This window comes from Crocodylus siamensis, chromosome 4 (genome assembly GCF_052110815.1).
Source record: "Crocodylus siamensis isolate JL-2025a chromosome 4, ASM5211081v1, whole genome shotgun sequence".
Taxonomy (NCBI): domain Eukaryota; kingdom Metazoa; phylum Chordata; order Crocodylia; family Crocodylidae; genus Crocodylus; species Crocodylus siamensis.
Genome location: NC_143398.1, coordinates 96,842,579 through 96,855,411, shown reverse-complemented (window position 1 = coordinate 96,855,411; position 12,833 = coordinate 96,842,579). Strand labels below are relative to the sequence as shown.

Below are 12,833 nucleotides of genomic sequence, written 5' to 3'. Positions count from 1 at the left end.
GCTTGCAAAGAACAATTTCTTTCCGACTATTCAGATGGTCTAATAAAATAAACCACATTTTCCCCAAGGCAGGCAAGGTGCTTTGGGTTGATGCAATCTCTTTTATTACACACGAGTAGTTGGAAGAAAGTGCTTTGCAAGCTTTCGGGCACAAGTGCCCTTCCTCAGGCATAAAGTGCTAAAACAAAGTTTATTTCCGACCTAGGAGAACGTTTGACCCTCTTTAATTTTCCCAGAGCCTGAGGAAGGGCATTTGAGCCTGAAAGCTTGCAGAAAAAGATTTTTTTTTGTTTTGTTTCTTGGTTGCTCTAATAGAAGGCATCATCTCTGAACCAAAAGGTCTAGGGTTTTGCATTTCCTTTAGCCTCGGGCTGGCACGGCTACCAAATATGCCCCTTCTTCAGGCATAGGGAGACTCCCATTTACCCAAAGAACCTTGTCTGGGGTTTTTTTTTTGGTTTGCAAATATATGCAAAACAAAAAAACCAAAACAATGTTAGTGTGCGTGTGTAAAAAACTACCTCCAACACTCCACCAAGTGGCTGTTGTGGTTCACTTGGCAGAGAGTTATTAAAACCCCCTGTCTGAGCATATCAGTAGCTTCTGGTTTCTGAACGGGAGAAAAGCGGTGCTGTGCTAGCTGTGATGCCGCTCCCCGCCATGGCCTCAGCGCCCCCGGGGAAGCAGAGCCAGAGCAGGACAGCGAGCATCTCCCCGCCCAGCCCTGACACGAGCGCACGCCGCCCCGGCTCAGACCCTGGCGGGGCGGGGCCCTCAGGCGCCTGCAGCAGCAGGGGGCGGGGCGAGGTGGGGCCACGTGGCTCGGCGTGGGACAACGCATGCGCAGCGCGAGCGCGGCAGGCATGGGTCGCAGGAGGCCGGCTGGTCGTGGGGAGCTGCGGCGGGCCGTGGTCTTCGATGAGGAGCAGCGTCGGTGAGCACCAGGGTCCCACTTCTGCCGCACCCACGTGGCAGGCAGCCCCCTCTCTCGCGCTAGGAAGACTTCATAGGAGCTTGAGCGGAGGGGCTCTGCGCGGGGCAGGCTGGTCCCCACCCCATGGAGAGCTGCAGGCCGTGCTGAGCTGGGCCCCTGCCTCCTGAGGGGCAAGACAGGGGGTCTGACCCGGTGCTTCTCAACCAGGGTTCCCGTCAGATCCCTTTAAGGTAGCCCTGCTCTCCGAGCACCGCCAGGCCTGTGAGCACCTGTGCAGTGTGGCCGAAAAACCCTGAGGCTTCCAGGGGGAGCCCACGAGGCCCGCGGTGTTCCAAGCCCAGTACTCTGCTGCTGGAAAACTGCTCCCTTCTCTCCTCCTAGTCGATAAACAAGCAGAAGCTCGGTGCTGGTGGTTTTTTTGCAGGCACCCTGAGTCTACTGGGGGGGTGCCCTGCATCTGTGATGGTGGGGAACTGCTGGCCTAACCTGCACTGTGCCTATTTTTTTTAACTCAGTGCAGAGCCTCTTTTCCCTGGGTGCTGGGGAAGCTGACAGCTTAGCCAGACTCAGAAAGGAGTGGGTGGGCTCAAGCCTTGGAGGGAAAGGGGCATCAGGAGTGGTTGAGCACAGGAGTGAGGGGCACGGCTTCTGAACTGGAACTTCCTTGACCTTAAATGCCAGCATTGAGGTTGCAAGTGAGAGGGGAACTGGGGCGGGGCAGGGTGGTAAACCCTGGTCACATCCAGTTCTCTCTGCTGTTCAGCACCTGATCTCTGCCTGGTGACAAGCCTTTTGATGTGCCTAGTGGATCATGGGCTTGGGCCTATCAAGAAACAACTATAAGCCTCCCTTAGTAGGGAGGCCACTGGGGACATACCAACTGATTTTTGAGGGACAGCTAAAGAGAAAACAGGGACAGGAGTGAGGTCAAGGGTTTAAAACAAGTGCAGAGTACACCAGATGGATGCATCTGAGGGCTAGTGAGCATCAAGGAGCCAGCGAACACTGCCCAGTAAAACTCTGCTTGGAGATGAGAGTGAACCAGAGACAAGAAAATGGCCCTGCAGTCCCTTGGGTCCTCCCAGCGAGAGTCTCCTTCCTGGCTAAGTAGACAGCTAGCTTGGCTAATCCAGGGGGAAGTTGATTAGGAGGTCCCTGGATTTAGTGGAGTTATGGATGGGGAGTGCGTAAACAAAAAGGTATGGGTAGTAGTGGAGCCAAAACCTCAGCAAGAGGTTGCGGAGGAAGTGGTAGATGGGCTGCAGCCTGGCACACTCGAGGTAGACATGCACCAGGGTCTCCTTTTGCTTGTAGAAGGGGCAGGTGTCGGGAGAGTCTGTGAAGCATGCCAGGTATGCACCCATGGTGATGGCTCCATGGAGGATACTGGACGAGACGGGCTTGTGGTCTGATCCAGTATATGGCAATTCTTATGTGCTTATGTTGTTTTTATGTTGCAGAGAGTACCTGACTGGATTCCACAAGCGGAAAGTGGAGCGAAGGAAAGCAGCTGTGGAGGAGATCAAGCGTAAACTGAAAGAAGAGCAAAGGAAGATGAAAGAGGAGGTATTGTTTCTCCATGGGCCTGTGTGGCTAGCTAGTTAGAAGTGGTGATTCAAGATTTTATGGTCAAGGTTGCATAGTATGTCTGGGGGACCCCATCTGGAATTGCAGGGGGGATGCCGGCACAGGTAAAGTGTATTTGTTAAAAGGATGCCAGAGAGGAACAAGGCAGGACTGGAGTAGCCAGAGATTTTGCAGGTTGTGTGGGTCAGCAGGGCTACATGGTGGTTCCAGGACCACAAGGACAGGCAAAGGGTGTTGGGAGGGCAGACCTGAGATGCACAGACAGAGATGTTAATGGAAGGAGTTTGGGCAGTACCTTTTCTGGAAGCTGTAGCCCATACTTATAGTTTCATAGTAACTAGAGTCAGGGGGGACCTGAACAGATCATCTAGCCTGACCCCCTGCCACAGGCAGGAATGAATGCTGGGTTCATAAGACCCCAGACAGGTGATCATCCAACCTCCTCTTGAATTTGCCAAGGGTAGGGGCGAGGACCACTTCCCTGGGAAGCTGGTTCCAGATTTTGGCCACCCTAATTGTAAAATATTGCCTTCTGATCTCTAACCTAAACTACTGTCGGTATAAGAATGCTCAACCCTTTAAACTGTTTTGCAGCTTTCTCTACCCCTGTTGTAGAGGGTGGGGGTACCCATGTGCTGTGGGCTTCAGGAATACGGGGCATACATGTCAGCTAGTAAAATAGAAATACTGCAATGATTTTTGCTTCATTTTTAGCGGCACAAGGAGTACCTGAAAATGCTGACAGAGAGAGAAGAGGCTCTTGGTGAGTGTTTCGTCCCATGGCTGATGTTGTTTGCTAGATGTAAAATGGTAGACTGAGGCTTGCAGGAAATTGGCTAGGGTGCTGAACCTAGAAGGAGAGGTCGTAATTTGAGGCTCAGTTTGATGCTTTAAGGTTTTATTTTCTGTTTTGCCATGGGGATATGTATCCATTCTTCCAGTCCCTGGGAATGGTGGGAGTTGGGAGTATGGCACAGACTCAGCAGTAATGGCATCTTATTACTCCCGTGTCTCACTGAGAAGGAGTGGTGAGGTGTTTTGCAGAACAACCCTTCATTTACTGACTGGAAGGAGGGTGACTGCATTTTGTAGAAGTGACAGGCATATTGTATGTAAAGGAATAACTTAGAGAAGATCCTTAGGGTCCTGTTGGGGTGTGACTCCATTGTGTGGAGAGAGATGATGTTTGCTTGTAGTGAACTGTTACTCGCCCCCATTACTTCAGACTTGCAGCTTTTCAACTCTGTGGCCAGCTTGCAAGATTTGGGGTGTCCACCCTTCAGAGCTTAGGAACTGGAGTTAGAGCATTTTAGCTTGAGATGCCCAGCTGGTCTGTAGGACTGTACATGCCTCTCCTGCATGGTCAATAGAGTATCTCCTCTCTGTAGATGAGGCTGATGAGCTGGAGCATTTGGTGACATCCCAGACAGAGTCTGTGAATATTGATCACCCAAACCACACGGTAACAGTAACCACCATCAGTGACCTGGACCTCTCGGGAGCACGCCAACTAGGACTGACCACTCATGAGGTAGGATTATTTGCTGTGGATCTCATCCAACCTTTGCTACATTAGCCTTAATAATTCCTGAGTCTGGCTTTATGGGACCAGTGCTCCCTAAATATGACAGTAGATAGAGCTTGCTCAGCACCTTACAGGAACAGAGGCAAAAAGAGAAGGAATGAGTAACTTTTACATTCTTCCCCAGCTTGTGCTGTTAGTCCATGAGTAGGAGCATATCCTTTGTCCTAAGGAGTCCCTCCCATCCAGACTTAAGTTTTTTATTCTGTTATAAACTAAATGTTGTTGATAGCCCTTAAGAAAGCTGTAGCTCCACAGCAGATATTATTATTAAGAGGAATGCTGCAGTCTGCGTGGCCCCACCACAACGTCTGATTCCTGTCCTGGAGAGATCACCTTTATAGCAAGAAAGGAGGAATTTCTGGTCTCCCTGACCCATTCAGTTCTTGGCCTCCCTGTTGAGACTGAATAAAAAGCCCAGTTATTTTTTATTACAGTTATTTCCATTCTAGGGAAACCTGGGAACTCAATTAAGTTCTCAAACTCATTTTGTAGAGACCTCCAAGTATTACTTTAACTGAAAACACCTTATGATCACTATGAACCATGGCTGGATTCATAGCTCAAGCACCCAGCAAAAAAAATTAGCTGGTGCTCAGCATCCATGAGCCACGGCCATTTTGGTTTTACATATTAGATCTCTATGGCTGTTTGCAGACCTTAAAAAAACAAAACAGAAGAAGTAGTGTGTTACTTCAGCCCTGCTCTACAGTGTTAGTACAGATTGGGCACTTCAGCAGGGCTTTTTGGCACTCTTGGCTAAAGTTGATTCAGTCACCTATTAGATAAAAGTGCCAAAAAAGTCCCACTAAAGTGCTCAATATTTACAGGAACTGCAGAACCAGGTTGAAGTAACATGCTCTCTCTTCTGGGCATGCATTAGACTTTGTGCAGGAAAGCACCGAGTTTAAAATAAAGCTCTATTTTGAGCAGGGATGGGGGTTATATCTGCAAGCATCCACCTACAAAAACCAAAGTTGGTGCCTGTGACTGGATTTGAACCGGCAAGAGAGGAAAGGTCCCCAAGTTGTGGAGTGGATCTTGTAGCTTCTTAAGTGCATCCTCTCTTTCCAAAATCCACTTGGGTTTCTTTTTTTAAAACTACTAGGTTTGAGTTGTAATGGAACTTGGGATCTAAAGGGAGGTAGAATCATTTAAAAATTGTGCCTTGAGTAGAAGAGCATTTTGGTTCTTTTTGATGTGATTTTTCTTTTGGTCTGTGGGCACAGGCTACAAAGTGGGCCGTTCAGAACCAGGCAGTGAGGGATTTGAAGAATTTGAGAATGAATTGGTCCAGGAAGGATGTTTTACAAATTGGCTGTGAGAATGACCACTGTACAACCACGGAAACCACCTAACACTGGGTAGACTGATCTGTTATGTTTTCTACTTTTAAGGAAAATGCTGACTCTAGGGAAGAGGAGACAACAAGCAGGCCCGCAAAAGCATTGCCCAAGAAATCTGGTGATCCTTTGTTGTCCCAGAGGTGGGTATAGGACATCATGCGTCTCCTTCTACCTTGGCACAGGGATTATCAACCAGGGTGCTGCAGGATCCTTTTAAGGGTGTTGCACAGTATCAGCACTGTTTAGTGTGCAAATTCATACATGTGATTTGCAAGATAAACCTGAAGATTGCAAGGCAGCAACCCTAGATTTCAGGAGGGCAAACCTCACCGAGCTAAGGAGAATAGTCAGGGATGCACTTAGGTCCCAGAGGGGAGGGGAGCCAGGTGTCCAAGGAGAGTGGTCACTCCTCAAGGAGACGATCCTCCAAGCCCAAAGAGAGGTTATCCCAATGTGGATCAAAGGGAGCAGGAGGGCACACAAGCCCCCATGGCTCACCACAAGCATCCGGGAATGTCTCCTAGCTAAAAGGAGGGCGTATACCCAGTGGAAAAGAGGGGACATCACGAGGGATGACTATACTGCAGTTGTTTGGGGATGTAGGGGGGCAGTCAGGAAGGCCAAGGCAGAGATGGAACTGGGACTAGCTTCCCGGATTAAGGACAATAAGAAGTCCTTCTTTAAATATGTAGGGGGTTTAAAAAAAAGGTTCTGGGTAATGTGGGGTCCCTACAGGACACGTTAGGAAATTTGGTCATCACACCAGACGATAAAGCCAACATATGTAATGATTTCTTTGCCTCCATCTTCCTAAGCAGGGACCGGAACAGCCACCCCCCGCTGGGCCCCCCTCAGGCCCCAGGGGAGGCACACCTAGGCCAAGGGTTAGTGAGGAACTAGTTGGGGAGCTTCTGAAGGGACTGGACGTATTCAAGTCAGCCGGTCCGAACAATCTCCGCCCTAGGGTACTAAAGGAATTGGCTGAGGTCATTGCAGGACCCGTGGTGCGGCTTTATGAGCGCTCGCGGTGCTCTGGTGTGGTGCCAGAGGACTGGAAGAGGGCCAACGTGGTTCCCATCTTCAAAAAGGGTAAGAGGGAGGACCCAGGAAACTATAGGCCAGTTAGTCTTACTTCGATCCTAGGCAAGCTTTTCGAGAAAATTATGCTGGCACACATCCACGAGGGGCCAGCAGGGGATTTCATGCTTAGGGGCAACCAACATGGGTTCATCAGTGGCAGGTCCTGTCAGACCAACCTGGTGGCCTTCTATGATCAGATCACCAAATCATTAGATGCAGGAGTAGCAGTGGACATAGTCTTCCTGGACTTTCGGAAGGCCTTCGACACTGTCTCTCACCCTGTTCTCATTAAGAAACTGGGGGATTGTGGTGTCAATGCCCACACAGTCAATTAGGTTGCCAACTGGCTGGAGGGCTGCACCCAGAGGGTGGTGGTGGATGGGTCACTTTCAGCCTGGAGGGTTGTGGGCAGTGGGGTTCCATCCTCAGGCCCGCACTGTTCAACATCTTCATCAGTGACGTGGCCAAGGGGGTAAAAAGCACCCTGTTCAAATTTGCTGATGACACCAAGGTGTGGGGGGATGTGGGCACACTAGAAGGGAGCAATAGGCTACAGTCAGACCTAGACAGGTTACAAGGGTGGGCGGATGAGAACAGGATGGGATTCAACACTGACAAGTGCAGAGTGATGCACCTGGGGAGGAACAACCAGCACCATACCTACAGGTTGGGGAACTCCCTTCTTGTCAGTACAGAGGCAGAAAAGGATCTTGGAGTCATCATTGACTCCAAGATGAACATGGGTTGGCAGTGTGGGGATGCAGTCAGGAAGGCCAACCGTACCTTGTCATGCATCCACAGATGCATCTCGAGCAGGTCCAAGGAGGTGATCCTCCCCCTCTATGCGGCACTGGTCAGGCCGCAGCTAGAGTACTGCGTCCAGTTCTGGCCACTGCACTTCAAGAGGGATGTGGACACCATGGAGAGGGTCCAGAGGAGGGCCACTCATATGATCAGGGGCAGCAGGGCAGGCCTTATGAGGAGAGGCTACAGGACCTGAACCTGTTCAGCCTCCACAAGAGAAGGCTAGGGGGGATCTAGTGGCCTGTTACAAACTAGTAAGGGCGGGGATCAGCAGGCATTGGGGAAGTCCCTGTTCCCCCAAGCACTGCCAGGAGTGACCAGGAATAATGGTCACAAGCTGGTAGAGGGTAGATTTAGGCTGGATATCAGGAGGCGCTACTTCACAGTCAGGGCGGCTAAGGTCTGGAACCAACTTCCAAGAGAAGTGATGCTAGCCCCTACCCTGGGGGTCTTTAAGAGGTTAGGTTAGATGAACACCTTGCTGGGGTCGTTTGACCCCAGTAATCTTTCCTGCCATGGCAGGGGTCAGACTAGATGATCTACTCAGGTTCCTTCCGACCCTAGAACCTATGAAACTATTTCAAATAAGAATCTGTAGTGTCAAAACCATTCCAACCTATCGTGGTCTCTCTGTTCTTTGCAGCAGAAGAATTGCTCTAATAGTTTTTCTGTAGTCAAAAAAGAAATAAAAACAGAGCTGGCATCTTCCAAAAGGTGCTTTGACTCTAGTTTGGGGGTACCTTGACTCTAACAAGGTTGAGAACCACTGCTGTGGCATCTCACCTACCCACTCTTCAATGTGGAAATCTGGACCAGATGAATGGGTAGACAGGAAGGTATTTTATTTTCACCTTGGAGTTGCTTTCATGTCTTTTTTATTAAGCTGCTGTCATGTGAATAAGCAACCAGTAGAGGGCACCTGCAAAACACAAGTATAGTGAGGCTGTGGAGCTCACTGGTGGTTTTAATGCTTCCAGTGCATCTTGTAGGGAGGTAATTATCAGGTCATATGGGTCCTCCTAGCAGCAGCCAGAGGAGGTCAGTGCAGTCTGCCTGGAAGCTTTGTCCTCAATTGAAAAGTTAGCCCCCATGTCAGCAGATATTGCAAAGTGAGAGAATAATGCAGAGTAAAATGTTTCATTGAAGTGGGTCACAGGATTTTGGAGCTTAAGTCTGTAGCATTCTCTACATTTCTCAGTACCCAGGGTCTAAAGCTGATTTGACATCACAGGCTGGTATTCAGCTCCAGAGTGGCTGGACTTTGCTCCATTTTGGGAGGGTAATGTTTTCTATTACGTACTTTGACTGCAGGCTGTTTGGGGCAAGGACTGTCTTTGTGCTCTTAATATGATGTCTCAACCACTGGTATTCTAGCCCACAGCTAGGGCTCTGCGCTTCTGTAATGCACACAGTAGCATGATTCCCCTGCTCTGCTTTCAAGGGTGACCCACTCTGGTAGTAACAGTAATTCTCATGCGCTGCCTTGTTCCTCCATCTGAGCAAGGTCACAGAAACTCTCTCTCTGTCTCCACCTTGTACAGGATCTCTTCTCTCACTGCCTTGCTGCATACACGCAACCAGAAAAAGGCTAAGGGAAAGCGGCTGAGACGTGGCCAAGACTCTCACAGGAAAACCCAGAAACCTAATACTGGACGGACCAGCAAGTCCCAGCGCCGGAAATTGACTGGCAGACTGGGACATAACCAAGACTGAAGGACAGACTGGAGTGGAAATGATCTGCCAGGATAGGTTCTGCATTTGGAGTTCACCTCTAGCCTGATGTGAAAGCTCAATTTGTGGTAGATGAGGACTTTCCTTGATGGGATTCTTGGTCAACAAGCAATGCAATGGAAACCCCTCTTGTGGCCTCTTGGTCTGGGAAATGTACATGTGCAGGCTCTGAACCCAGGCCCATGAGGTGAATATTATTCACCATTCTTTCCATTATTGTGGAAAGTAATTACCACAATGAACTGTTTTACGTGCCAGGCAGTGTGTTATGTCCTATGCCTGTCGGCAGGTTGTGGATTAATTTGTACTCTGTCCTTTGTGCATCAGTCCATCTGTTCCCTAGACTTCCCTTTCCCAAGGAAAGAGTGGGAAATCTGATTCTTTGCCTTACAAAATGCAAGAGATGGATACAGGACAAACCAAATTAGGATGGTTTGTAGCACAAGAGAGGGCTTTGCTTCCACCCACATTTACATTACCTGCTGTATAATTCCTCCTCTCTCAAAAAGACGGTATGCCAACTTCAGCATCTTGTGTGTTCCTTGTGCAGAGTTGTATCTGAGTGCAAGGACACATCCCCTTCTGCAAATAACCAGATTTTTTGATAACTTCTCTGGGTGCATATCTTTATAAACAGCCATTTGTAAGGAAATAAACGTGTGTGACTTACTAGATGTGGAAGGGCAACCTAGTTGGGGAGAGGCGCGAGGTGTTTGGAAGGTCTTGGAATCTCCAGCTCATTACTCCAAGAGAGGGACCATATGGGAGATGTTTCAGTGGTGAAATGACAATGAGTCACTTGCTGCTGTCAGTGACACAATGTCGTAACAGCCCTGGGGAGAGTATTGAACTCCCTAATGTGCTTTCCCCAGTTGTGCAATTCTGCCCATGTTGGGAGGAGGGGGCAGAGACCTCCCTTATTGCAGTAGTCAGCATCTGCCCCCTCACGTGGACTTTGCATAATGCTCCATTTGTAAATGCATAGCCCAGTACCTGCATTTCACCCAGACTCAGAGTAAACATTGCCCAGGAACTGCCTGTTCTGTTTTTCACACTTCATTAAGGCTTGTTACTTTGTTTCCCAAAGTCCTTGGGTCAAGGTTGCCTTGAAATAATCCTCTCCTAGCAGTTTGCACCAATTATGCTGTTAAAAGAGCACCAATTAAGTTAGGAAGTAGACATCCTGTGCACTGAAATGGTTTACACACTTTAGCTGATAGCTAGTGTTTGTTTATAATAAGCAATGGGTAGAAAATCAGGACTGATGTAATGTTCAGCAGTTAAGCACATGTATCCACTTATCTAATAGGCATATCAGTGGAGTTCATTTTATGTTGCAGCATTTAGTTGGGAAGGTACTCTTTAGTGTTTCTGTAGCTTAGCTCTAACATTATGCAGGAGTTAGGGGAATGCTAATGGTGAAACTTAGAGAGAATCCTAAGAGGTTAAAAGGAGAGGAAGCTTCTGCCTAACTGCAAGTGATAAAATGTCTGTCCTGATGTGTACTTTACCCATCCCTGCGGTACCACAGTGCTAACTCTGAGGCCTCTGGAGACATAAATAATGATACTCCTTAAAATGAGTTATGTACAGTGACTTGAGCACCCCAGATGTTCCCTAATGCCCTTCACGCCTAACCTCAGCCTTCCAAAAAAACAAACAAACTGCAAAGCAAATTATGTTTTGAATTAAGGCAATGGGGGCCACCCTTTTTGGCAGGCATGCCACAAGTTACCTCTGCCCCCTCCCCAAGTGCCACTCTGATCCTTTTCCCTTAACTGAAATCCTGCTCTGTTCCCTGAGCAAGCTGCTTCTCTGCTTTCTGCTTCCTGCGCTGTCTGCCACTGTGCTGCCTGTCTCCTCTCCAGTCTGCTACATGCCACACTGGTTGCCTGTGGCACCGAAGCTGTAGATCAGCCACCTCTGAAATAGGCGGTAGTCCAGTAATGCTACCATTTCTGTCAGTGCCACATTGCTGTCCTCTGCATGGACTTTGTGGTAGGCTGTATTCAACCTCAGGAGCTCTTTTTTGCATAAAAGTCAGTGGGGGGTATTTGACAATCCTCCCATCAGCTGAGTCATTTATTGTTCCTTCACAACAGACTTGTTTTACCAGGGTAGGTAAACTTTAAATAAGAGATCAACTTCTCTTGGTGGCTTGTGGTTCAGCAGCGTGCTGTACAGCATAGGCAAGCAGGGAAGAGAGGACAGATGGCTTCATTGTTAATAGACCAGGCCAAGACTCTGAAGCTCTTCTTTGCCAGAGATTCCTCGATGGCTTTGTGCAAGTCTCTTAAGCACTGTCCCTTTTCCCCACCTGTGGAATGAGGGTGATAATCCTCTCACCCACGGTCAGTGTGACTGGAAGCTCTTTAGGTGTAGGAACTGTTTTTGCTGCCCTAGCAGGCTTGGTGTTGGTTGGGGCTTCTGGATGCTGCTGTAAGACAACACGGGCTCAGAAGGGACTTCCTGGGCTGCCAGGTTCGGTTTACTGTATTCACAGGCAATTGTGTACCCAAGGAATCCCCAAAATCCCTGCTTTGAACCCTCACACACCATTAATTATGAAGTACATTACCCAAAACACCACCCAGGCCATATAATATGCTGTAGGTAAAGGCAAAGGTGATGAGGTCACTGCTAATGTCCTGTCACTGCAGCAACAGGGAAATCTGATTGATTTATGGTCTGATGATTAAATAAGGACTATGCCCCATGTGACAGAGTAAGGGCCAACTCTCACAAATCGTGTCAATCTTAAATCCCTCCTGACACTAAATGTGGTGTTTGGTAAGACCCTGAGCAGATGACCAGGAAAAGAGCTGGGGATCTAAACCAGTGCATCAGGATTGGACTATGCACTGCCTTTACCCAGTCCTACATGGGATTCAGCTCCAGGGGCCCTGTGCTGCCTTTGTCTGGCCCAGTCCACCAGGATCATGGTGTCTGCAAGCCATATGACACTGTGCCAGGGTCCAAGCAGTGCAGAGATACCAAAGATTAGTTGATCAGAAAATTCATCCAAGATGATGTCTTCTTTTGTTTCAGTAGTTGTGGATAAACTAATTTCACTTCTATAGTGAGTAGTTGACATACATTTTGTTGGTCAAGTACCAGTATGTATTAAAGAGGGATTGTAGAGGAGAGAGAGATTCCTGCATCTAGTGAATCTTATGGAAAGCATTGGAAAACGTGCAGAGGCAAACATACTTCAAAAGTACAAAAGGGGTTTAAATACTGAGGCTTGACATGCTGATCTATGATGGGCCCATCCTAGGGGAAGAGAGTAGTTGTGTTTGGTCATAAAGCAATGCTCCACCCTGATCAGACCTGGCTAGAATCAACCCTTTGCCTCAGAACTTTTCATCCGAATCTGAGCTTTCTTTACAATAACATTATATTCCCAGATCTTATGGTGATGAGCAATGTGTTAGAAAATAGGAGGTGTAAACCTAAGGTATTGTTGCCTTGACATGTAAGCTACCCTGATGAGCTTAGTAGGTCAGTGCTTTCTAATGTGCTGCCAGTCATTTTAGAAAAAAATCCAGCTAATAGGGATGTGAAACAGGCATAAAACACACCTGCCTTCACAATTGTTCCAAACCTCCAGTATCTCTTTTCCCAGCTTCCAAAACCACCAGCTCCTATCTCTGAAAACTTCTATGGATGTGTATTATCAGTATAAAACCAATGTTACATGGAAAACTGAAAATATGGGCGCTGTATAAAAACATAGTTCACTCTCAGAATTGCTGGCATAACTCTACTG

General features: G+C 48.2%; 1 protein-coding gene across 1 annotated transcript; it reads left to right on the top strand.

Annotated features, from left to right (window-relative positions):
* The first annotated feature begins 825 nt into the window (after window positions 1–825).
* NOL12 (nucleolar protein 12) lies at window positions 826–12,833 on the top strand. The gene is made up of 6 exons (XM_090043064.1): window positions 826–934; window positions 2,395–2,500; window positions 3,236–3,284; window positions 3,910–4,052; window positions 5,501–5,589; window positions 8,875–12,833. Exons 1-6 carry the CDS (start codon window positions 840–842, stop codon window positions 9,044–9,046), a joined length of 654 nt encoding a protein of 217 aa, XP_089899190.1. The 5' UTR covers window positions 826–839; the 3' UTR covers window positions 9,047–12,833.

What these genes read in the sequence shown, in the direction of transcription:
- NOL12 (XM_090043064.1), top strand. Translation starts at nt 840, where the DNA reads ATGCGCAGCGCGAGCGCGGCAGGCATGGGTCGCAGGAGGCCGGCTGGT. An exon ending in AGAGAGAGAAGAGGCTCTTG is followed by an intron (nt 3,285 to 3,909) that starts GTGAGTGTTTCG and finishes TCCTCTCTGTAG; the next exon opens with ATGAGGCTGATGAGCTGGAG. An exon ending in TAGGACTGACCACTCATGAG is followed by an intron (nt 4,053 to 5,500) that starts GTAGGATTATTT and finishes TCTACTTTTAAG; the next exon opens with GAAAATGCTGACTCTAGGGA.